This window comes from Megalops cyprinoides, chromosome 8, assembly GCF_013368585.1.
Source record: "Megalops cyprinoides isolate fMegCyp1 chromosome 8, fMegCyp1.pri, whole genome shotgun sequence".
In the NCBI taxonomy this organism is placed as follows: domain Eukaryota; kingdom Metazoa; phylum Chordata; class Actinopteri; order Elopiformes; family Megalopidae; genus Megalops; species Megalops cyprinoides.
Genome location: NC_050590.1, coordinates 7,260,752 through 7,287,532, shown reverse-complemented (window position 1 = coordinate 7,287,532; position 26,781 = coordinate 7,260,752). Strand labels below are relative to the sequence as shown.

General features: G+C 39.3%; 1 protein-coding gene across 1 annotated transcript; it reads left to right on the top strand.

The window, feature by feature from the left end:
• The first annotated feature begins 5,096 nt into the window (after positions 1-5,096).
• LOC118782255 (SKI family transcriptional corepressor 1 homolog-B-like) lies at positions 5,097-15,202 on the top strand. Its single transcript, XM_036535559.1, has 8 exons — positions 5,097-5,310; positions 6,737-8,501; positions 9,443-9,542; positions 10,310-10,381; positions 12,789-12,863; positions 13,284-13,358; positions 14,123-14,188; positions 15,069-15,202. Exons 2-8 carry the CDS (start codon positions 6,747-6,749, stop codon positions 15,164-15,166), a joined length of 2,241 nt encoding a protein of 746 aa, XP_036391452.1. The 5' UTR covers positions 5,097-5,310; positions 6,737-6,746; the 3' UTR covers positions 15,167-15,202.
• Positions 15,203-26,781: the final 11,579 nt, after the last annotated feature.

The window sequence follows — 26,781 nt, the reverse complement described above, 5'->3', positions numbered from 1 at the left end:
TTTGAAAAAAAAAACAGTCCGAGGACTAGCTGTGTGCGCACTCGTCAGGACTAGTCCAAAACAATTGCATTCTTAAATTAATGTATGACTTAAGGTGTCTATCTGTTTATTTGTTTTGTAAGTGGGGAATTAACAAACTGTATTGCGGATGACTCTTGTGGCAGCTTGAACAGTTACACATTGGTGCACACTCTAATCAGAGGCGCGAGGCCTGCCGGGGCCACAAACAGTTAAATTAATATCCAAAACTGAGAGGCAAATTAGTACGGAACTATAATATTCTTCTACCGCGCAGGGCATTTTCTTAATTAAACCTTGGATTGTAATTATTGTTATAATAATAAAAACACTTAAAGTGTAAGCGTGTCTTCATTGATTTCGATGTAAAAAATGTTAAATGGGAATTTACCAGGAGATTGTAAACAATGTAATTTCTTTTGTTAATTCGGCCTGTTAACGAACCCTATTACATTCTGGGCGGGGTAAGGCGTGTCCATTTAACAGAGATGCATGTTCGTTTTCTTTGAACTGTAGAGAAACGGACACCCCCCCCCCCCCCCCCCCCAACCACCACCAAACTCCCCCCACCCTCCACCCCCCCAGAATTCCAGCTCTGTTTAACATAATTCTGTTGTTATGGGATCACTTTTATTAAATGCTAAGCAAGTAAATTTTCTTAACATCAATAAAGGGTCAGGGTGAAAGTAACGTATGCTGTGCTGATAATTATAAATTAAATTTAAAAGTACGTTAGAAGTGTTCAACTTCATTACCGAGTTGATTTCTCTGTCGATGACGTACATACCTAACATACTTAATACTTATCTTAGTTTTCATCTTGCTCTTGACTGAGAACACCTTCGCTTGTACAGGTAAATTGTTTTTCTTGTAGTTAAAGCTCGCGCTGGAGTTCAGGTGCAATGTATTGACTGAGCCCTTGAGTTAAGTGAGATGGAGAAAAATCTTTTTTTTTCCCAGAATATTTTTCATAGATTTGAGAGGCGATGTAAGTCGTATATTTTAGTTTTTTATATGAATTACTTACGTTGAGTAATAATTACCAACAACCGAGATAATGCCGTTTTATACAATTTGGCATTGACCGTTGAGAAACAAACTCTCGAAATACTCTGCCATTATATTTTTCTAAATATATATTTGAATTCTTAGAGTTGTCATTTGTCATAAATGTTACTGCTACTCTTATCTCGCGTACACATTCACACACACACATACACATACATACACACACACACAAACACACACACACACACTGAGTTTGTTCTGTGCGCATGTGGGCTTTTGCCGTTGTTGGAAAATATGCGTGTATTGTCCCAGTTCTCATCAAGAAAGAAAGAAATACAGCTTTTCCATTGATGAAGCGCAGTCTCCCATTGACCTGAAGCACGCGCGGTATGAAAAAGTCTCGAGGACTGGGTCCCATTCACTCAAATTTGACGAGGAGCCACTGACAGATGGGTCCTCTGTTCACCGGCACAATTCACCGCTTTATCCCAGTAGCGCGCTTTTCCACCTATTTAAAACTTACCTTTCTGCATGGTGGACCTTTACCGGTAAACATATGGCACACATAAATTAGCTATATTCATATGTCTGACATTACGTTTCTCGATTTTTAAGGCTTTCATGGCTAATTTGATTTTGCTTTTTCCCTGTTTGGTCTCAGTGGTCAAATAGAAAGCGGTTTGCTCTGAACATATTGGAATTAAATTTTAGGACCTTGATGATTAAAATATTTTCTTTGTTGCGGCACTACCAAGGAGCAGATTCTTCATTACACACCTATAGGGACTTTGTGATGGATTAAGTCTCCATTGCTGCCGCCACGTTTGCCGCGTTTCGTCCCGTGTTTGTTATAGTCCAAAATCAGTAGCCAAATTGCTGTGGGGCGATAGTCTCTGCTCCGTAAGGTTTATAGGAGCATACATTTTAAAACGTTATTGTTTACACAAATAATTAGTTTTAAATTAAAAGGACGATGTATTCAAAATATATCAAAACTTTGCGTTGGCAAATATAGCGCACGTGAATTATACTTGTTATTTTTTATTATACTAGTTATTTTATTATTAAGGTCAAAAGCACGTATCCCTATTCTCAAAAAAGTTATCCAAAACGTAATTCCGGTCTAACACACGTGATAAACGTTAAGAATTAACACATACATTAAAAGAGTAAAATGTTTTGGATCATATGGCTGTTCTGGACTTTAATCCATGCTGGATTAATATTTAAATGCTAATTTGTTTAAACAATTGCGCACACACAAATACGGATCAGATCATTTACTTTGTGAAAAAAACGTATTGAAGTCTGTACAACGGTAATAAAAGGGGGCGACTAAAATTACCACTGAAATGTCTAATTAAAAGCGGGCGGGGTGTTCTGGCTCTGTACCTGGTCTGATCCCGACCCTTAATGAGAGTCTTACAGGACACATGAGCTTGTGTGTTTCTGAGGAATAATCGGCAACAATGGGGCATTCAGCATGTGCTCTAAATAATTAAAAAGAAAGGAATAATTACAGTATAAAATTGTAATTATTGTTGGGGAGGAGGAAAGCCACTTGATTGTGAAAGATGACACGGCGGCACCAGATCGGGTTTGAGTTCCCTTCTCCATCAATATTGCAGAGAGTCCAGCTGATACCGCCCGCTGTCAAGGCGCGTGCCAGCTCTCACTGCGTCGGGGGAGCAAACATACTGCAACTTTTATATCTGTACTGAGAAACGGAGGCCAAATCTAATAGAAACCCGCCGATAACAAGAAATTAGTTAACAGGTGACAAGTAAGTAAACAGGTGTAAGCAGCTTTACAGAGAACCATTAACGATTTAAATACTCGATAATAACTTTTAAAAGTAATTATTAACATGGACATAATTGTGTATTTTCACTAATATTTTTTCACAATGTGTCCTTCCATTGGATTGTCATACACCCTTTCGGCGTCTTTCGGAGGTTATCGTGATTCTGTAACTTACCTTCATCAATCTGTGCATACACGGTAGTGATCTATATATATATACAGACAGACAGACGTACTATATACACGAACACACTATGTCGCACAATTCACGAGTTCGTCTTATTTTATTATTTAACTCGCGCATAGGTTAAAGCAAAAGCGGTTTAGTTCAGTTGGGTCTGCTTAGCAAAAGCATAGCTTGAGGCCGTTTGTGGACGTTATTAACTTCTGTTTGATTAGGGTAATTGTTCACATTTTGGCCTAGACAGTATGATTAATTACAGTTTAATCAACGCGTACATTGAGGACAGTTAATGTTATGGTATTGTATAAAGAACCCTCGGGGAATGTGAGGTCTTTGCGCATACAATAAAATTATACTGGCCTTAAATAAACAAGTAAAAAACAAAGAATATCACAAATTTAAACAAAGTGCCTAAAGACATGTCATTGACGATTATCCCTAACCTTTCTGACAGTTCCCGTGTTTTTATGTATACACATGTACACTATATGTATAAGTAACCTTTAATATCGACGAGAAATTTCCACTGTATACAGCTGATCATTTTATGGCATGTGTATTTGCATTTCATTTTTATCTACGCAAAGTCCATGGTATGTTATGTCTAACAATCGTTTTAAATTTCTCCTGTGTATTATTTGCAGCTGGAAGGATAGTTTTCCTCCCCTGCGTTAAGCTAAAATGTGACTCCGTCCCAATCAGGTATTGATATCTCAGCATGAGGTTCAGTGGGGTTAACAGAGGGGCATTGATCAGATTATAAATAGTTAATATGGGCATATAGCGTTCCACCACTTACCTCAGACTACTGCTCAAATATATCAGACTGTTTGTATACACAGTCTGCTCTTTCCGACTCGTGTGTGCTCAACAAATTCGCTCCATTTAAAGACAGAGTGTAGGATAATGGATGGGGGGGGCGGGGGGGGGGCGGGTTAAAGAGAGAGGGAGGTCGTATATAATGGCAGTCTACTTGCCTGAGGGTTACCGCTCAAAGGGCCGGTTCAGCTGAGCGTTTCTTCCATTCTCAAGGCAAAGTTTTTTTAATGCTGTTTTATATTATTATTTTCCTGATCGTGTGCCGTACAGATACCATTCCCAGTTACACAAAAATACTAGTCTCATTTTAAGCAAAATTGTTAGGGTCTTCACAGGCGGACTGGAATTGATTGTGTCCGTCATAGGCGGCACAGATGGCCAAGTAACGTGATAAATCCAGTATTTCTTTTTACATTGATTTTTTGTGTGTGTTCAGGTTTTCTCTCTCTGTTTTGGTCTACTTCTTTTCGCATACGTGTATGTATGTATGTATGAATATGTGTGTGTGTGTGTGTGTGTGTGTGTGCGTGAGTGCACGTGCGTTTGTGTTTTTGTGTGTGTTTGTCTATGCGCGCCTGTGTGAGAGTAGTGTACTTACATGTCTGTGTCTTTTTAAAATATTCAGGAAAAATGTATAAATAAAGCGTGTCAGAAATGATGTCTAAATTAAGTTTGTATCGTATTTAGGCTGCCTGTATTTACCGCACTTCAGATTACACGCTGTATGACCTGTAAATCTAAGAAGTCCGAGATCTAAAGAGCCAATCCTCCTTTATCCTTATTTGCCAAAATAGCTTATACTATGTACATGCTCTTTTAAAATTATAGTCAAAACAAAAACTGCACTCAATGTACCAAGAAGGGTTTAATTTCAGTTCTGTGTTTTTGATATTCCTTTATTTAATACAATTTAACAATGCGCCCCTATTTGTACCGTCCGGTTGGGCAAATGTAATCAATAGGAATAAGTATCTCGCCGATATTCATCTAGACAGGCCCTGAAATAATTACTCTAATGTAGAATAACATATATGGAGCACGTATTTTGTCGTCAGATTGGTGTTGTTTGTTTTATTCCTCTCTTCTCCTGAAAAGACCACAAGCTGAATTTTAATTGTGTGGATGACAGCGGTGACTGGCGTTTCCTCCGGTCCCGAAGGCAAACAGTTAATGTAAATATGCTGGTGCTAAGTGGGTGTGCCTTGCCATTATTTTAGCTGTCACTTGCTCGGTGCGGAGCGTCTTCAGTGAAGACTGACGAAGAGGCCAGGACTGCCATGTGGTCACTCTCCTTCAGCTCTCCACAAACGGCGCGAGAGTCGAGCAGGATGGAAGTCCACTCGCTGCACTGAGCGAGAGAAATCAGAAGACAGACATACTTCGACAGCTAAGCAAGATCTTCACACAGGATTCAAATAGCGCTTTAGAACCAGACCCAGGACTATTCCTGATAGTGCCCGTTTCTCATCGAATAAAGGGTAAGTTTCGTCGTTCGCCGAGTCGTCTTTATCATTTCATATAACCCATTCCTTCTCCTTGCAGAAGTGAAGCTATTGCCACGTATTTAAGAATGTAATTTCTATTGAAAACAATCATCCGTCGTTGCCAGAACATAAAATTTAGCTTCGATGTTCGTCCTTATATTTTTTATTCTGCTGCACAGCTTTAGGAAGCGTTTCACGATGTCAAGGGAAGGACACATTTATTTTAATAACTGCAATATTCACTACGGCAAGGGAATTTAAAAGTTCGAGTGCAAACAGGATCGGTAGGCCGAGTGATATTTTGATCTTGAATGTACAATATTGTCGATTCTATTTAAATACGGAGTTTGTACTCTGGGCTATCCTAAGCGCGTGAATTGGTGGAACGGCACATTGCATTTGGTAGCACTTCTTCCGTTGTTTTAATTATACAGGGCTGGAGTTTTATTAACAGTTCCGAGATGCACGTCTGAATCAATATAATTACAATGAAAGCGGCTTAGTTGTTCTTTTCCTCTCTCGTAAGCTCATTGGCAGGGCTCAAGGTATGTTTTCCTTCTGGTCTTTTACGTGTTAGCATCTTAAATGGCACAGTTAAGTAATCTCCGTTGCTTCTGAGCCGAGCTAAAGACATTAAGAGGAGGGCCAGGTTCGTGCAGATAATGAATTGCATATACTATTTTTCCAGGTTCTGTGTTCAATCCAGACGAAACTGAGAAAGTAAGTACTCACATGGTATTAGAATAGAAAATATTCGCAGCGCAATTGACGACATCATTTCAACACTCGTAATTTTATTTACCCATCGGGCAGATCTTTTCTTCGTATTTATAAAAATATTAATTTAGCTGTGTTACATTTATTTAGATTAAACAATCCTGCCATAAAATCCAGAGAGGGATTGTAGGTAATCTTAAAAGCCCCCGGATCCATTTTAAATACCGATGATCAGCGGTGACTAAACTGTCGCACACATGTATCCTGTTCACAGTAAATCCTATTGGCTTGTAAAGGTTGTAAATATTATTTATATGACGTATTATTTAAACATTGTATTGTTGTTATGATTACTATGAGCAGATGTGATTTTATTTCTCTTGATATTTTTTTCTGAAATTGTATGTGAATTTCGCGTTCACAGTTTATTTAATGTTCCTAAATAAATGCTGTCGGTGCTATGTATAGTTATACGTATCAAACAGCAAATAATTTTTTTAGAAGCGTTGAAAAATGTAATTTCAAGAAATTATCGGGTTGTTACACTGGATATCCCCCACAAACAACTGAATTGAAACTCTACTGAAAGAGTAGCAAACGCACTTGCCGTCACCTCTTTTCGGTTGCTTTAATGTGAGGTCTGTCTATTTTAACGCACGGTTTCTTTGCACATTAACATAACCATTTTGGTCGCAATTCGCAGACTTCCAGGAATGGAGTCGATTCCCTGTCAGCTTCCAGCGGGACGAGATTCCACCTCTTCCCCCAGCTCCAAACAAGAACTTCAGCCCTATTCAGGCACCAGCTCCCTTAAACCCAACCAAGTCAGTGAGACAGCGTTATACGGAGTACCAATCGTTTCATTGGTAATAGACGGTCAGGAGAGACTTTGTCTGGCGCAAATTTCCAACACCTTATTAAAGAACTACAGCTACAACGAGATCCACAATCGGCGCGTCGCTCTTGGAATCACTTGTGTGCAGTGCACCCCAGTTCAGCTCGAGATCCTGAGGCGTGCAGGGGCAATGCCCATCTCCTCCAGGCGCTGCGGAATGATCACCAAGCGCGAGGCCGAGAGGCTCTGTAAATCCTTCCTCGGGGCTCATAGCCCTCCAAAACTCCCTGAAAATTTTGCATTCGATGTATCCCACGAATGCGCATGGGGAAGCCGTGGCAGCTTCATACCTGCCCGATATAATAGCTCTAGAGCTAAGTGCATCAAGTGCACATATTGCAACATGTATTTTTCTCCCAACAAATTCATTTTTCACTCTCATCGCACACCCGAGTCAAAGTACACACAGCCAGACGCTGCTAACTTTAACTCTTGGAGGCGCCATCTTAAACTCACAGACAAAAACTCATCTGAAGACGTGGCCCACGCGTGGGAAGATGTGAAGGCCATGTTCAACGGGGGCAGCCGCAAGAGGACGCTGCCAATGAATGAGTCTGAAAGTTCCTCCCCCCTGAAGCCACAGGGCCCCAGTAACCTTCCACAGAGGGCTTCACCCGAGGTCCCCCACAAAGCTCTACGCTGTGACGAGGACCGAGGTAGTCTGAGTTTAGCAAACGGTGTTCGCAGCTATCCGGTCATTCCTGTACCTAGCAAGAGTTTCGGGATGCTGCAAAAGATCCCGCCACCGCTTTTCCCTCATCCGTACGGATTTCCGGCTTTTGGATTGTGTCAAAAGAAAGATGACGGCGTAGGAATGGGTGAGCAAAATAAGACCAATTTGTCAGGTGTGTTTTGGCCTGCGCCTAAGGACAGCGTTTACCCGTCTTTCCCAATGTTTTGGCCGACAGCAGGTAGCCTGCCCATGCCGTCTTACCCCCAGTCACAACCGAAACCTCCCACAGAGCTGATAAACGCCCGGCAGAACGAGCTAGACATGTCGGAGCAGAGCGACCGGAGCACTAACACGCCAAAGGACAGTATGATGGACAGCGAGCGGTGCTCCAGCACTCAGTCCACCAGGAATGAGGAGGACAAATCCGGGGATGAGACCAGGTCAATGGAAGGTGTCCCAACCCCGAGAAAAATGAGCTACATCTCTGCTTTCAGACCCGTTGTCAAAGACGCAGAGAGCATAGCCAAGCTTTACGGTAACCGAGACACCTACAACGGAGCTCGTTCCGGCTACCTGTCCCCAGATTTCATGAGCGAGAGCTCTAGCTATAGGTCCGTGTCACCGGATGTGGACAGTGTAGACGAGCCGGACGTGGATGTGGAGTCGAACAGGGCACAGGAAGACGAAGAATCTATCCAACTTTCCGTGGAGGACCGTCAGAGCCCCCCAGCCCTGGCCCTCTCTCAAGCAAGTCCACAAAAGAGCCAGGAATCGGAGGCCGAGAGCGTGCCTGCTCCTCAGGACCCCCAGAGAGCGAGTTTTACTGAGACAGCATCCGCGCAGGAAGAGATGCAGAGCGAGCAGGTGGCGGAGAGCAATAAGAATCCATCTGTGTACGAAGTGAGTGTGACTTCTTTAAGACCTTTCTCAGGTGAAGTCGTCAATCAAACGCGCACAGTGAAATAAAATCTAAAATGATAAAAGTGAATTCTGTTTTTAGTAGCTCATTGGACATTTCATCTATTGTTATTTAAACGAGAGGTCTATTGAGAGTAAAATAATTTTGTAAGAGAGACCTGGCAACAAGAGAGAATTGACAACATGTCAGCTGTTTTAATGAACGGAATTAATGAAATTCTATATGCACGTTCATGTATAAGAAATATAAACAAAATTCAGACCTTTATTTACACATCTAATAATGGAACATACAGCATCAATTGGATGGCACCGTAAAAGCATCCGTTTGAAATACATTTAATATACATTGAATTATTATTATTATTAGTAGTAGTAGTAGTAGTAGTAGTAGTATTAGTATTAGTATTATTATCATCATCATCATCAACAATAATGATAATTAAGTAATAAGTATAAATAGTAAAATACGATCTCATTATCTATTTTAGACATGATAGTAATTAGTTAGCAATTTCTATACAAATTGCGTACTGGCAGAAAATGAGACACATCTGAAGCGTCATTACATTGCATATGTATTAGTGCTCAATCATAATAAGACATTGCACGCAGCTTATATTTATATTAAATGAGGATATGGGAAAAAACGGGTCACGAGATTCGAAAAGCTACCATTATCTGCCACTACTAAATTCCAGTCATTTTATTTGAAAAGATCATAATTATATTTAATACTGTTACCGAGCCCAAAATACAATTTTAATTTGGTTTTGAGCTGTCATCAAGATTCTGAAAAGGAGCAGCAATTTACAATAAACTGCTATTATTACGTCCCTATTTTTTATGGGCCTCTAGTGCTGAGATGTACGGAATGAGAAAATTTCGGATAATTACGTCTAATTGCTTGGTTAATTTTACAGGTGTACACACATGAAAGGGATGATCTCATTCAACCGCTGAACGCCCCATCTACTTTCGGATCAACAGCCAATTACCAATGCGGCTCGCTGGAGTCCAGCGGTACAAATTCATTGTCATATTTTCTCTATAATACAGGTTCAATATCAGTCTGCATAATAGGTATTATGAGCGCTAAATTCAACATTTTATTATGTTACATCTGATTTTATTGTGTTAATATTTTCATTCTAGAAGAATCCATGTTTGTGGTTTTGATAGCAAATGTGCTCACATGTCAGTCTCTATTTACATTCCATAAACTAAGCTAACATAGATGTTACAAATGTAAAGTGATTAGTACTTAAAATAATTTCTTTCGTATAAAGTACTAGGACATGTTTTATCAGATGCAATGCGATTGCGGTTACAGTCTATTACAAAGGCTGCTCTGTACCAACAAATTAACAGCTATCGATCCGAACAAGGAAGATATTCTGTCTACAGCGGAGGAGAGGGAGCCGAAGGCATGTTATCAAGGTGGAAGTGGGGTGACCAAGGAAGGCCAGAGAGAGCTAGAAGGAGGTGAGTCCGTATTTTACTCACGTTTGTTGCTGTGCCTGATAGGTGTGCGTGTGTGCCTGTGTCTTTTTGTGTGTGCGCGCGCGCGCGTGCGTGTGTACGTATGCGCTTCAACGTAGCTACATGCATTTGCGCGACGGTCAAACTGGCACGTTATTTGTTCCTTGCGTTACTCTGACAAACTGCCCTTTACGTTTCAGTCGTGATATATTAGATCAGTTCCAAATCATGTTGCTTTCCGATTATCCTGCACGACATGTGATTGCGCGGCGCTGAGTCCTGCCTGAATGTGTTGTATGTGTGCGCAGGCGAAGAGGCTGGTAGCAGTGATGTCCGCAGAGTCCATCTGATTGAAAAAGATATAGAGAAAATGGCTAAAGGTAAGACTGCCAAGTTACAATGAATATCAACAGCCGAAATTAAATTAATTATAAAAAAACGCGGGGTCGTGACCCCATGAAATTGAATAAAATTCATGTCTAAAATTGTTCGTTTTAAATATAACACAAGGGTTTCAAGACTGTCTCAGAAGAGATGCTCAACATCATTATCACTAATTACAGAATGCAGGAGCATTCAGATAAAGTAGAGAGCTTTTGGAAGACCGGTCCCATAATCACCGGCGCTTATTTTTTCTAACTAACAATCCTCACTAACCTCGTACTGAAACTAATTTCTCTTAAAATAAATGCATATTGTTAGCAGTCATACAATTGGCCTATTACAGCAAGCTTCTAAATACTTGGGAGGTAAATAAAAGGTCGTAGCTGTGTAACTGTGATTAAAACGTTATCAATGCCCGCACTATTCATATTAAATATAATACAACTGTTTTGTTATCTCCTTCTTGAAGGCCTTTATAGTTGAAGGCCGTAATAGTTGAAACAGTCATTTCTACCGCTTATGAGCCTCTACAGATGGCTCGTGCATGATGTCTGGTTGAGTTTATAATTCACTGCCATATGATCCAGCAATCACAATATCAGTCATTCTGATGATACATTGCCAATCAATATACCCTATATGAAAAGTGCAGTAGAATGCGACCTATTTGTACTTTCCACAAACCTCCGGAAAATTTTCAAAGTAGAGTATGGCTATCTTCACTCAGTTTTAACATTGTTTCCATAATATCTTGGTGTTGTCAAATGCACATGCAGTGAGGTTGCAAGGAAATAAGAGTTTGCGTATGTTTAAAATAATTTTCATCGTCTTTGCTTACGCATATTAATGAGTTCATTTGTCAACTTCATTGGTGAAACTTACAGAAAAAGTATAGGCTACTATAAGTTTGAAGACTTGCTTTAGGCCTACTTAAGCGAAGTTTAAGGTAAATCACATTACGATTGGATTAAACAGTCCTGACACATTGAGATTGAAGGTTGTCTATATATTTTAGTGTATGTTACTGCAACCTGTTCTTAAAAATATATATGTATATATATATATATATATATATATATATATATATATATATATATATTGTTGCACTGAGATAGCTTTACACAACGATGAGTTAAGGTCATCCTCGAGGCAGTGCGCGCATGAGAGTGACGTCACGTTTCAGGTCGCTCCTTCCAGGAGCGCCCTTGTTGCCATAGTAAAGCGCAGGACAATCCTTGCGCTAATGCGCTCAATTAGAAACGACCTCAGAGATCGCTATATACTGTCTGATAAATCAACTGTAACTACGGCTCAGCAGCAGATTATCCTCCTTTACTCGGAAACAGAATTACACAGCTACATACGATTACAGGTTATTATGGAGGATGTGGGAATCTTCCATTTCCTTCTGTTTTACGTCAAAACCCTGCACCACTTGTCTTCTAAGCTAAATTGATTTAACCGTGGGAATCGTTGTAATTTGATTAAAAACATGGTAGAGCTGAACCAAAACATGGACATTATCAATAATTTTAATGTCAACAATGAGCCTTCTGTATTATAGTAAAATTAGTAATGTATTTAAACTGAACAAAACTCAGTCACCCTTTTTTGCCGCGGAGGTGCGATGTAAGACCAATGTTTATTTATTTGTTTGTTTGTTTATTTATTTATTTATTTATTATTGGCAATGTCGGTCAATATTTCACTTAATTCTGTAATACCCTGTGCGAACCTTGCGAACAGAAGTTTTATTTATTTATTTACTTACTTACTTATTTACTTATTTATTTCACTGAACTCAGTTCTGTTTTAATTACACCGTGGCAGCCACCAGTATAACGAATGGTATTTTTGCATTCCAGTTTAATTAGTTCTATATTAAAGATGGAAGTAGTTGCCTTTCACAACAAAATAATTGCAATACTATATGTCCAATGTATATCTTGTTACAAGCAAAGGCAAAGCAAGTTATACTTGTAGCATAAAAATTTAACAAAATTACATAAATATTCAAATGCGTCATTTTTTCTTCGAAGTACCGCAGCCGTTTATCGTTGTCCCGTTTTTCCACCCAGAGGCATTAATAATAATGTGATCTTATGCTACATAAAAAAATGTCTTCCAGCACAAATCATTTTCTCAATGCATAAAATACATTTTAAAACCTGTTCCATAACCATGCTTATTAATGATAGCACGTATTATTAATAGTTGTAGTTGTTGTAGACAACACGTATTGAATATGGTGTCGTGCTTGTTTTAACAGGAGCGTTACACCCACATACTATGTATATTTATACATGTATATTTGCATGTATTTAAATTACCGCTGAAAACATATACTTGGACGCTGTGCGATCCGTTGAATCGGTCTCTAAGCTGTGTATGATTTTTTTCCAGATGAATTGCAGAAACAACTCGTGGAGCAGGTGGAGCTCAGGAAAAAGTTGGAACGAGAATTTCAAAGTTTGAAAGGTACATATACTAACTTTGGAAGATTTTTAAAAAGCTTTGCCATGCAGGTATGTTCTTTCAGGAAAAGAACATGTTCTGTGCGTTCTATGTGTTGGTAAATATTAGTGTCAAGAGCAAGAGCGTTTGCCAAGTAAATAAACAGTGTAATGTCAAACAAACTGCTTACACTTATAACAGTTTTAACATTTTCTGTCGTATAATTTGTGTATTCATGGCACGTTAAACGGTAAGACTATTCCAGCTGATTTACATTACCATTATATATTTTGTCCTAATATGATAATCCTGACGACCTGGCAAAATATTTTTGTTGTAGTCAATTCGGCAAGCATGAATTACTTGTTCTACCCCTTTTGGGGGCGTGGAGTGTACAACTAACACTTGAACACCACGATGTTTGGTGTTATAATTACCCCACAGATAATTTTCAGGATCAAATGAAAAGGGAGCTTTCGTGCAGAGAAGAAATGGTCCAGCAGCTTCAGATTGTCCGAGGTGAGCCGAGGACAAGCCTCTTGTTTAAAACCAACAGCTGGTACTGTAACTGGAATCTTTCCAAAATGCTTAACACTGATTAAAATGTCTAGTTTTACCTTTTAACGTTAACATTATTTTGTTAATTATTCTTATTCACTTTGGACGGTTCCTCTGTAAATTTAAGACAAAAGAACTAATTTAGGCTATAACAACGCTTTAAAATAAAATCTGATAATCTATATTCCCTTTGATTTTTGCTGCTCATGCGTATTAACCGTGGCAGAAATATGGGGGAAGTGGAAAGTGATTTAGCAATTAAATGGTCATTGTGCTTGGAGGCATATTTGCTGAAGAATAATTGAGCAGACAGTAATGTGCTCTTGACTACATTGAAATTCGAGACGGAAACTGACGCGTAAAAGCTTCGCGTTTGCAAACCTCTACAGCAGGAATGTAGCCTTCAAATTTCATTGACAATTACACATTTACTGCAGTGATGACATATGACAGGTGACGCTATTGTTCAGCTTTTTAACTTAATCAACGCGATCAAAACACCTGATACAAAAATGATGTAGATGTCAGAATTATTTATAAATAGGACAACAATTTGATGCAGCTGTGTTAGCTACTTCTAATTCACTACAAGAATACTTTAAAGATGTCTCGTATAAATATAATATCACAGGGTTATATTATGCAGATTTTAAAGCAAACTCCAATACAGAACGTTTGCATTCTTTCTCCTCATTCTCGAGTTTCCTTTTTTCATTCTTATTCAGACACATTGTGCAGCGAGTTGGACCAGGAGAGAAAGGCCCGCTATGCTATTCAGCAAAAGCTTAAAGGTAATTGATCTTTTAAAAGAAGAAAATGTTGCCATTTTGATGGTCAGTCAACAGCACTGGAAAAAAAAGTGAGAGGTGATTTGTACAGTCACACTCCGGCCTTCAAAGCATGTAATTCATCAGGGGAGAATACCATGCAGGTCATTAATAGTGTACACATCGTTAGTGCTGGATGCATCTATGTTGCCATAATCCAGGAAGAGGAGTATACCGTATGATTATATTCGAATCTAATGCATAGGCTCAGTGTGACAGTATACAATTGTCCAGGTTATGTACATATCAGGAGTAAATTAAATCTGGTCAAGTTAAAAAAAACAGCAACAACTGTCTCTGAGCATGTGTACATTATAAAAAGTTTGAACTTGAAAACCAATTTAATTAATAATATAAAACGTAATAATGAATTGTCAAAATTCCTTAGCCTATACTCCAGTGGCAAATAATGAAATCCTTGTGTTGTCTTTTTACATGTACATTAGCAACAATGTGTCCCTTGGTGACTGAAATGTATTTACATTACGCAATTTAACTAGCTGCCTGTGCTGTGCAATTTTCACATAAAAACAGCATCGTCATGTATCTTTATGCACCTGTTCTTATTATGCATTGAAACTGTTGAGTGGTAATCGATGTCTGTTGCCATGGGAAAAAACGAAACCAGCTGCTTTTCTGTGCAGTTGAATAAGACAAAAATATTCGCTAATGTAAGCAGTCGGCTGTAGTATACTTTATATGTAAATGTTTTAGAGTAGTAAATTCAAAAAGTAGCTGAGCTACTATTGTGTGCGTGTGTGTGTGTATGCTTATATATCTGTCTCTGTGTGTCTGAATTAGGGTGTATATCACTTTTTAAGTGATCTATTCACTTTCTCCCTAGAAGCTCACGACGCACTACACCATTTCTCGTGCAAGATGCTAACCCCGCGCCACTGCACCGGAACATGCTCATTCAAACCTCCTCTGCTGCCACCGTAGCTCTTCCGCTCCAAATCTTGAACCCGTGACGTCACACCTCACCCAAAAAAAAACGCGGGATCTGAAATCTTGGAACAGGGGCAGAGCTGCTGTCATATGGAACTATTTGCATCGCCATCGGCGACGTCTTCTGTACAGTACATCCCCGCTGTCTAAGGACTAATGCTGAACGAGTTGTCCATAAACATGCAGATGTTTCCGGTATTTACATGGTTCTGAAGTGGATTTATTGGTGGCTGAAATATTTGACGCGTTTGAGAGCATCCTCACTACTGAATTTGAACTCTTGAGTAGATAGTAATGAACCCAAATTAAAACAGTTGCAGGCTTGTTGTACATACTGTAGATTGTTAATATAAAGTTCTAAAGACCTCTTGGAAGTGATTTTATATGTTACTCTGAAAACATGACCATCAACTCTTTAGATATCATTGATATATATTATGTGGCTATGTGCAATGACTATACATGTATACCGTGATAGCTTTGTTTGTGAAATAGTACTCTATCTCGATTTATTTAGTAGTTTTATTACTTAATTTGTGTATGTATTTTTAAATTTTTAATTTATTTTTTGTTGTTGTTAATCCTTGTTGTTTGCTCTTATCTGAAACCGTTAACTTTGTATAATATTGATGTAAAGCACTTTAAAAGGCATCCCTATTGACCTATATGTGTAATAAAATCTCGTTTGGGAATTCAATTTATTAAAGCTCTCTTTAAATTATTATTATTAGTAGTAGTAGTAATAGTAGTAGTAGCATTAGTATTATTAGTAATAATAATGAGAATTACACTTAAAACAATAACCCGTTTTACACACTTAGTGGACTTGTCGGGGTTGCTTGACAGCCCTGTAGTAGAGTGTCCCAAATTGTATAGACTATACAATTTCTATGACAGTGAGTATACTATCCAGGTCCAAAAATCAGCTAAGAACCTCAAGCACATGCCCATTTGAATCATACGAACAAACATTGATCAAAGTTGTTATTTGGACCAATCAACATTCTGTTTTATAATTTCCCAGGAAGCAGAAAGCTATGTGTGTGTCTCTACTGTTCTGTGATCTCGGAATACACTTGTTTCCAAAAGCATGGATTTCACACTTAGGTTTGTGAGCGAAATGGTACAACCACACATACACATTCACATAGAAATATGCATACATTAAGGTTAAAATTATTATTATTTCCATACAGGGAGTATGCTAGAAAATGTTACCGAATTTCTTCACTTCTCAGAGTAACCTGTCCTGATTTGTTTCGTTGTCCACATTCTCCTTGTTATTGACAACATCAAACATACTGAAAAACCGATCAAAACGCAAAGTGTTCTCAGTTTTTATTCTATTATCGTATAAATGGATTTGCTCATCAAATCCAGAATCCGCCCTGAGAAGTTTGTATGGGGTACTCTCTTGGATAAACTAATCAATTTATTACATAACAAAGTGCTGAAAAAGTATTAATTTCACTATTCGATAAGGGCAATAAATCAGTGCAGGTTCCACAGAATATCGAAAAAACCCACAACAATTTCATTGCAACTGTACAAATTTTACAACGTACAGGGAAAGTCTGGTATCGGTGAATAAGACTACCCGGCTGAACAGTAAATGACTGAGCCAACGGATGCGTCAGGGGCTCGAAGTGAAGGTAAAATAGTCTCGTGAGTATGTAACAGTATCAAGAATGATTAGCAATAATGGCGGTGGTAGCGGTATTATTCATTTCTTTGGCACGCGCCGTTACCCAGGGCGACTTAAATATGTTTGACACATTTTCTGTTTATACGTTTGTATAAACTGTACAGTAGACATATTGTATAAGGCTTTTGTGACCCACATTTTTATCAGCAAAAAAGCTATGTTAATCCAATAGACCAAAATTAAACGGTATTTGTTTTTTTTTTGTTTGTTTGTTTTTTCGGACCTTCAATATACATGATGGATATCCACATGTAGGCTACTGAAACTAAAGCCTAGTTTTTGTGTTTTATTTTGTCCCGACGACTAGTAGAGCCCTGTACAGGTTCGCGTACAGCCAATTAAAAGCAATAAAACCCAAGACCGCAATCTGGAGGATTCTTCTGTGTAGTCCCTGAAAGGTATCTGTCCTTTGACTGTTTAGGTAGACTATATGGTTTATTAGAACAAATTAATTAATATGAATGATAAAATCGGAAGCCGCCAGCCCATCTCCAAGTGTAAATTAAAATCAACTCCAGTGTCATAAACTATATGCACAAGGTTAAAATTCAGTACTGTTTTTTTATGTGTATATAATTTTTTAGTTTGGCAGACTTTGACTTTATTTTACTGTTGTTGCTGCTGTATTTACAGTTCAACAACTCATTCCAGTATTTTACTTACTTCTTGAAGTTTTCTTGAGGAGTACTATAAGTTTGCATTCTGCTTGTGCAACTGGTGTGCCTCGTTAAGTGTTGCTGTACTCTGAAACATGCCTGAGCTCGATATTACATTTGAATTCTTCTGTCAAAAATAAAAATTGAGATAATTACTATTTTACCCTCTGATTAACAGCTGTATTTACATGCAGATATGGTCTTATTCACACGATTCATGCGCTGTTTTTTGTATTTAATACAAGTGCGACATCTTCTGGAAATATGTATGAACAGCATTCAATGAAACAGCATTGATAGTGTATTGAAGCATACGCTGATGATGGATTTTAGAAAGTGTTACATTCTTCACTTACGCAAAAATATGAGTTCGCGGACATTCAACTGAGCGTAACACGGAGAAAAAATGTACATTTGCATAATTACATTTTCATTATTTATTTTTCATGGAGACGAATCTCATTGTTAATTAATAGAATCTGAATCGGATCAGCGTATTATTGGCGTCCGCTCAACTACTCCAATGTAGATATGGTGTAGACATCCCATTTACAATTTCATTGTTTGTGTAAACTCTGTAACTAACTGTAAAGACGTGAGGAAATGCCTCTTAGACCGGTTCAACTCAATGCCGTGGTGACGCTGGGAAATATTAGGCCGGTTGAGCCGAATGCAGAGGCGCCTCACGAGACGAAGTGGCAGGTTCTCAACTACGCTATCTTCGCGTTGGCCGTCGATTGTGAAGCGCTTCTGGTAGTATAATGTCAACAACCAGAGATCGGAGTTTAAATCCCTCTAATTCTGATGTGCTGATGGGGCCAGATGAATCCTTCTTTAATGGCCTTGAGCCTGGGCATCACCTCATGCTGTGGAATGAGGAGTCGCTCCCCCAGCAAACCCAGTGTGAGCCTGACCATGCAAAGTAGCAGTGCAGTGTCTGCAGTACTTTTCAGCTCTCCGCACAGACTAGGAAAGTACAGCACAGCAGGAAAAATATTTATGTCCAAAAGAGGGAAGAGTAATTACAGCAAGCGGGTCTTAATCAGTGGAGATTCTCCTTTCCTTTTGAGTTTTTCATTATGACTGAATAGCTCAGAGGCAATGCTTTCTAACAGGGTGATCACCATTTATCATGTTCTTGTCACTGTGTTATTTCAGGCCATTAGCAGGACTCTCAACATGTACAGTGTTTTCTTCATTACCGTATAATTAAGATGTGCGATCACAGCAAATATCCAGCAGCTTCTGAGAAACACTCATCCATAGTGTAATCACACTAAAAACCCTTCGCTGTTTACATCACACTCGAGGACATTAGAGCTACGTGTTCTGAATGCAGGTGAGATCAATGACAATCTAGTTAAGCTCATGGCCCGGGACATTATTACATTCTTACTCAGTTTAAGAATGAAAAGAGCTCACAGCAGTGACCACTCACAGATTTTCAAACATCATATGACCAATCACAGCACTTGCAAATGAGTTTTAGAACTCTCATGCAGTCTGACAGACCTCATAGTGATCAATCCATGCATACAATGTTAATTTCGTCTTTATGTTTTATCTTTTTTTTATATGGCCAAAGAGTGTTGTCTTTCCAAAGCACAGAGGTCAACAAGCAGCAAAGAGAAGTTGCAAAGTCCATGTGGCTCTAATGTTAATGAACAAAAATGCTTTCAGTGCGTGAAAATACCAGGTTATTTACACTATCAAATCATATATTATTCTTGAGTTTGTACTAGCAGAGTTGTTAAAATAAGTCTGCCAGTCAAACTATTGATACCAACATAATACCAAGTTACAACAAAAATACTTTTTGCTTAAAAAGGATTAAAGATACACTATTCTAAAAAGTATAGTACACTTGGCCTCTCTTGTCTAGTCAGGTTAGCACAAGTTAACTTGTGGTAGGGATTGAATAGTGTTACGCTCACTCTCACTGGTCTGGGAGTGTTAGCCTGGTGTGACACTGTTGCTCATTCAACTTGAATGGACAAGCTTTTGTTCTTTTGTGCTGGAAGCAGCTCTGGATAAGAGCATCTGCTAAATGAATGTAATGTAATGTAATGTAATGTAATGTAATGTAACGATTCCTGAATTCTTTCATGTAACTTGGGCATGCGGTAAATCATTATACAATCTGAGCAGAATATTGTGTTTGAAATACATTCTAATATTGTCATTTAGCAGAGGCTCCTAACCAAAGTGACTTACATAGCACTATATCACACTGATGTCTGTCAGATGGTATAAATGGGTGTTAATGCATTGTACGCACAGCTGTAGTGCATCTATGTACATGTGTTTAAGTGATGCACAGCATATGTTTGCCTAAACTATGCCAATATTGCCCACTACACCCCTTTATTTACCACATATCATTATGTGGGTGGCAGTGTTGCATAGTGGTAAGGAGGGTTCATCACTGAAAGGATGCTGGTTCAATTCCCCACTGGGGCACTGCTGCTGTACCCTTGGGCAAGGTATTTAACTCATAATTGCCTCAGTAAATATCCAGCAGTATGTACGGATAACACGTAAAACCTGTAACCTATGTAAGTTGCTCTGGATAAGAGCATCTGCTAAATGACAACAATGTACTGTAAAGTAAATGTAACATGTAAGATTACAAGTCAAGAGAAGGAGACTGTATCTGTTTAAAAACACAGGTGATGGGGTAACAAACAGCAAAGGGAACTGCTCCTCCATATCTGCCATCTGTCATCGAATGCCACATGCCAGCCCAACCACTCCACTCTGTGACCTCCCCAGACTCCTGACTGTCCCTTCCCGCTGGGCTCACACATCCTGGTAACGCCCCCCTGCCTGTTATGGTGCACGTGTGGTGGAATGAGCTTTCCACGGTGGTCAGGACTTCAGAGTTGCTAACCATCTTCCAGTGCGGAAAAAGACACGCTTCTTCTGTTGTGTGCAAATACATTCAATTAGCAGAGCTCTTATCAAGAGTGACTTCCAGCACGAGAGAACAGAAGTATATCCATTCAAGCTGAATGATTAATGGCATCAGACCAGGCTAACAACACTCCCAGACCAGTTAGAGTGTGAGCATAACACTATTCAAGCTCTACCCTTAGTTAACTTGTGCAATCTGACTTAGCAACGGAAGCCAAGTATACTACCATAGCTCAGTCACTAGAACACAGAAACCAAAATACATCACAATACCACACATAAAATAAACAGCAAGTACTAGAGGTAGCAGGTGTTAGGGGGCGGGGATGGAGGTGGAACTGAGATGCAGTCTGAAGAGTTGAGTCTTCAGTCTGTGTCGAAAGGTGACCAGTGATTCCACTGTCCTGTCCCCCGTGGGGAGTTTATTTCACCACCGAGGGACCAGTATAAACAGGGATCGTGTCTGAGAGGAGCAACTCTGTCAGGATGGGACAGTAAGCTGCCCCACAGTTGCAGATCATAGTGATCTTGGTGGAACACAGGGTTTTAAGACTAATTGTAAGTATACATTACATTGCATCATTTAGCAGACTTACTTAGTGTGTATGCATGAGGGAGCTGTCCCATTCACTGTCCTCTATGTCAGCATCAGGGTTTTGAACTTGATGCAAATGATAACAGGAAGCCACTCCACTCCACTGACCACTCTACTCTATGACCCCCGGGACTTCTGACTGTCCTTACTCTCTGGGCTCACACATCCTGGTAATTCCCCCTGCCTGTTAGGGTGCACATGTGGTGGAATAAGGACTTCAGAGTTGCTCACGATCTTCCAGTGCAGACCAAAGACATTCCTCTTCACACTGAATCTCAGCTTCCACATCTAAACGTAATATTGCAGTCTATATATGTGGCACTGGTTGATATAGCACTGCATGATGTATTGACATGTAGTTGTTTAAGTGGTTTTATTGTATGCACGCATCTTGCTTGACATGTTACTCCTGGTCCAGGATTACTATAACAACAAATATTCTATACTATATTCTATTCTATTACTATAACAACAAACATTCACATCATTGTGTCACTCGCATATACATGGACTTTGTAGGGTGAGGACTGTTTGTTCAGAAGGATACAAACTTGTAGGGTCACAAAGAAGCCCTATATAAAATATGGGAAGAGGATTAACATGCATACAAAAATAAGAATATTTTTCACTAAATAACATGACAAGCAGCGATTACAAAACCGCTACATGAATCTAAACTCTCATTAAGTCAATTGGGCATTGGAGAGTCATTCCACATTTTAGTAAAAGCAATCTGTCATAACTGCTTGCCTATGAGTTTTGTGTGGCTTTTTCAAATCCCTCCAAAAAGAGGCTTTCAGCTGATTCCCTACTTCACAGAGATTGTCAGTTGTTTAAAACAATTTTGTTTGAATGAATTACCACATCCCACAACCAGCAGCCTAAATGGCATCAAATCACCCCAATGTGTATATATGTGTAGTATGTGTAGTATTACGATGTATTATAATTTGTGTTCTAGGGACTGTTTTATCATAGTATACTTGGCCTTTGTCAAAGTGCACAAGTTAACGTGTGGTAAGGCTTGAATAGTGTTATGCTCACACTAACTGGTCTGGGAGTGCTGTTAGCCTGGTCTGACACTGTTGCTTGCTTAAATTGAATGGATACACTTATGTTCTATTGTGATGGAAGTTGCTCTGGACAAGAGCGTCTGCTAAATGCATGTAATGTAATGTAATGTAATGTAATGTAATGTAAATCTCACTGCCTAATGCACTGACATAACTCTCACGTGGCATATTGTGGCTCTACAAACCAATTACCTGTGCCTGTTGTGTAACACAAAGCTTCCAAGGAAGCTGACCATTTGCAATATGATACAATGAAGAGATAATACTATTGTCTGAACATAATGTAGTAAAGCCTATCTATCGAGGATCGACAACAGCACTGAATTAAATGATATATGGTGATATGGATATATGGTTTAAAATGCTAGACAGATACACCAAGCTGCTAAACATGAGGCTTTCTGCATTCATTAATACCCGTTCAGTGTATATTGCAAAATGGACAGGTATCTCTATTGCAAAGTTAATGAAGCAATTAATATTTTTTGTGCACCAGGCACACGTGCATCTAGCGGTCTCTCCAGATGTTCTGTCTACATTTTTTTTGCATGCGCCTGAATAACCTCACAAATGAGAATTTACTAGTTTTATACATATATAATACATTATATTACTTTATTGTCATTTTAGTAGACACTCTTACCCAGAGCAACTGACATAGGTTACAATTTTATCTACTTACATAGCTGGATATTTATTGAGGCAATTGTGGGTTAAGTACCTTGCCCAAGGGAACAGCATCAGTGCCACAGTGGAGAACTGAACCAAAACCTTTTGTTTATAAGTCCTGCTCTTCACTACTATGCCACACAGTTTACCAATAAGCATTAGGTCTTAAAAAGACTGATGTTAAAATGAGGCCAACGTACGCTAAACAATTTGGGCTACGCACTTTTTTCCAAAGTGAACCAGCACAATTTCAAAACAAACCTACCCATGTCAGAGGCACTGCAATCAGTTCTTATGTGGGGGGCCAGCTGGAATAAGGGGATGCTGGGGGAGACAGGTGCTGTCCTGACAGGACTTGAATGAGGTGATGATGACTAGTTCTATGAGTGGTCATTCTTTGAAGTCCACTGTCAAATTGTTTTGCTTGTGTCTTCATTCTGCAAAAATGTACAGATACCTCTATGTATAATTAAGCAAGAAAAACATTTGGCTTATTTAGCTCTGTGAAGGACTCTGAAGAACATCTACGATAAGCATTCAATTTCCTTATTTAGTCCATCTCTAGTTTTTTTTTTTTAACTATATACTGTCCTCCCACAGATATAGTTTTAGTAGGCTAAACATTAGATTGTGAAACTCATTGACAGGAGGCTACCACTAACAAATTTACCTATTACAGTTTTTCCCAATTGCTAACACACTATAACCGGTTCCCTCAGCAAGAAAACCTATAGCCTTGCCTCATTTCTCAAAAGATACACACTTTTATCACAACTGAAAACACTATTCACCTGTTTCCACACTTTCAATATTCAAAACTCTTTCTGCAAAACCTTACACAAAAGTGGCCAAATAAATCATTCATTGCACTATATGTTCATTCAGAAACACATGCTCTCAATATAATTAACTCAATTCATCACAACCTTAACTCAAAAGATCATACATTTCTCCAGGTGCAAACAATAAGCCTCAAAATTGTTAACACATCAATCAGAATTGCAATAAATTGCAATAAATTGCAATAAAGGTTCAATAAATAGCGCCTAGAGGCATGTCCATGTGCTTTGGAACAATGGATCCTAACAATGCCGAAGTTGTAAGACAACAGAGAGGAAGACAAAGAGGAAGAGGACGAGGATGACAACAGCAAAGACAAGCAATCTCAGATGAAATCCATGCCACCCTAGTTCATCGTGTCTTCATACATGGGAGGACTATGAGAGAAGCTGGACAGCTAGTGCCACCCACCCTAAGCCATTACACGGTTGCATCCATTGTCCATACTTTCAGAAGGAAAAACTGGTCATTTGCCTTGTTGTTACTGTGATACATGCAATGTTGTAGTGCATATAGACTGAATCTATATTATAGTGCATATAGACTGAATCTCTGCTTTGTTCTCAGTGTAGTTTTTACTGTACCACTGTAATGGATGAGCATAGGTCAGTAATGGTAAAATTTCATTTTTGCAGAACTGAGAGGCGGCCATCTATTGGAGGTAGGCGGAGACTTCTCACAGTTGAGCAGGAGACTGCCGTGGTGAATATGGTGATTGCCAATAATGCCAATTGAGGGAAATTAAAACCCAAATAGTTGAAGACCAGATAGTCTTCCAAGGAATTGACAGCATCAGCATTTCCAGCATTGACCGGACCGTTCTGAAGAACCACATAAGGACAGAGCAGCTATACCGTGTGCCTTTTGAAAGGAATTCAAACAGAGTTAAGGAGGAATGATTCCAGTATGTGCAGGTAATTGCTATACTGTACAGAATTTTTACAGTATGTACAGGATGGCCCATCTCTCCAGCATATCAATACAGTACTGTATAGTACTGTAATGTGTTACAGTGACTGCAGTATACAATCTTTCATTCCAGTTCAGTAGTACACTGCAGTACTGTATTTGTAGTAAAATGTGTTTTTTGACTTCTGTAGAGAATCTTTGAGCTGGAGCCATGGCTGACCCACATGAGTACATCTTCATTGACGAGGCAGGTTTCAACCTAACAAAAATGTGCAAAAGGGGGCAAAACATCATTGGCCACCATTCCATCATACAAGTTCCTGGCCAGAGGGGAGGATGACTGCAACCCCTACCCAAAACCTCCTGGAGGCAATGGTGGACGCCTGTGGTGATGTGTCTGTGGAGTCTATCCAGGGTTGGATAAGGCACACAAGGGCATTTTTCCCACACTGCCTGGCAAAAGCAAGCATAATGTGTGACGTTGATGAGACATTATGGCCTGACCCAGACCTGAGACGAGATGATGAGAACGCTGATGCTGATGCTGAGTAACCTGTACATTAGCTGCATTTGGAAATACAGTAAAGCTTTGGAAATTGGGTAATTTATTGTGCATGGACTCTTCCTTACATATTTTGTCAGTGTGACATTTCAAAGGTCAGGTTTTTGACCAAAACAGCATATACAGTAGTATTCCCTTATCCACTAATGTAAGAGGTATTTATTACAATACTGTTTTGAATTTCTCTCACCAGGGTGTTCCTGAAAGGGTTATCTGGGTAGTCAGTGCTGTGATTTTACAAAGTTCCAAATTATTTCTCTGAAAACCTATTCTAAACATTTTGGTAGCAGTGTTTTGAATTAATTCCCCCAGTGTGTAACAAACAGTCATGTAGTCTGTATTTTTGACAGCTTGTGTGTGTTGTCTTCTGAGGCCAAAGTTTGATTGGGACCCAGAAGTTAGATGTTTGTACTGTTGAGTGTAGGGTGACTATACGTCCTCTTTTTCCCGGACATGTCCTCATTTTGGGACCTAAACCACGCGTCTAAACGAGGATGTGTCCGGGAAAAAGAGAATGTATGGTCACCCTAGTTGGGTCACCCGAGTTTTTAAAATTGTGTGTGAAGATTTGAGAAAATGGTGAGTTGTTCCAGGAATTGTGTCTAAGCAGTTGAGGAAAAACTGTAAACTAATCACTTCATCCGTTCTGTCTTCAAGAAACATCTGAAGACACAGCTCTTCCGTTTTCACCTTAGCACCTGAAACACTACCACCTAAAGGAATTTCTCATGTCTGAAAACTGTTTCCTACTAAACTATAAAATAAATTAAAAAATGTAATCTAATGGTTTAAAGCAGGGTTTCTCAACCTTTTGCCTACTGCAACCCACTTTTTTGTATGCCAGTCATCCACGACCCACTAAGGGGAGAAATAAAGAAATAAATAACTGAAATGCCTCTTTAGACATAGGCTACAGTACAGTATATGCTTATTATAATTAATTTCACGAAAACATACAAACATTTTCAATCATTAGGAATACTATGAGGCAAACTGATTTTTTTCTTTTTTTACTCGCGTTAATGCGACACTTGAGACTGCCGCTCTGAAATGATATCCAGGCACGGTGGAATTGGGGAAAGGGCGACATACGACATTCGAAAATACGATTCGACAATACTGTCGCCCAAATATCGCAATGAGCCTTGTATGAAGTGCCCTTACGGGCTGCGCCGGCAATCCCCAGTTCTATACTCCTGGGGCAATGGGCAATTTGTACTAAGCTTCGCTTTCCCCGCGCAGGTTTGATCGCTTGCCTGAAAAATGAACAAGCGAATTTCGCGCCACATCACAACAAGCACTTTTCACTATACCACGCTGCTAGCAGGTTTGATTTTAGATTTCTGGGAAAATGGGCGTGGCTTTTAGCCCTACTTGAAGGTGATTGGCTTTCGCCAGGCGAAATTTTCGCTCGAGTTGAACATGCTTTTAACTGAAGCGAACACTCATTTCGCCCATTTCGCGTCGCTCGTTTTTAGCCGCAAACTCCGCCCATTCGCCTTCTGCCATTGACTTTTCATGCATTCGCGTCTCTCGTAAATTTCGTGTCGCGTTCGGTTAAAACACACCAGAGAAAGTCTCGCGACCCACTGGTTGAGAAACCGTGGTTTAAAGCACTCGTTAGTTCTACCAGCTACCTTGTACCTTGTCTGGCCATTCATTAAAACCTGGCCATGCAGCGCTTCTA

Bases quoted from the DNA above. Each gene is read 5' to 3' on its own strand.
- LOC118782255 (XM_036535559.1), top strand. From the start codon at position 6,747: ATGGAGTCGATTCCCTGTCAGCTTCCAGCGGGACGAGATTCCACCTCT. The intron at 8,502-9,442 runs GTGAGTGTGACT...TTAATTTTACAG, and splicing joins AGAATCCATCTGTGTACGAA to GTGTACACACATGAAAGGGA. The intron at 9,543-10,309 runs GTACAAATTCAT...ATGTGTGCGCAG, and splicing joins CGGCTCGCTGGAGTCCAGCG to GCGAAGAGGCTGGTAGCAGT.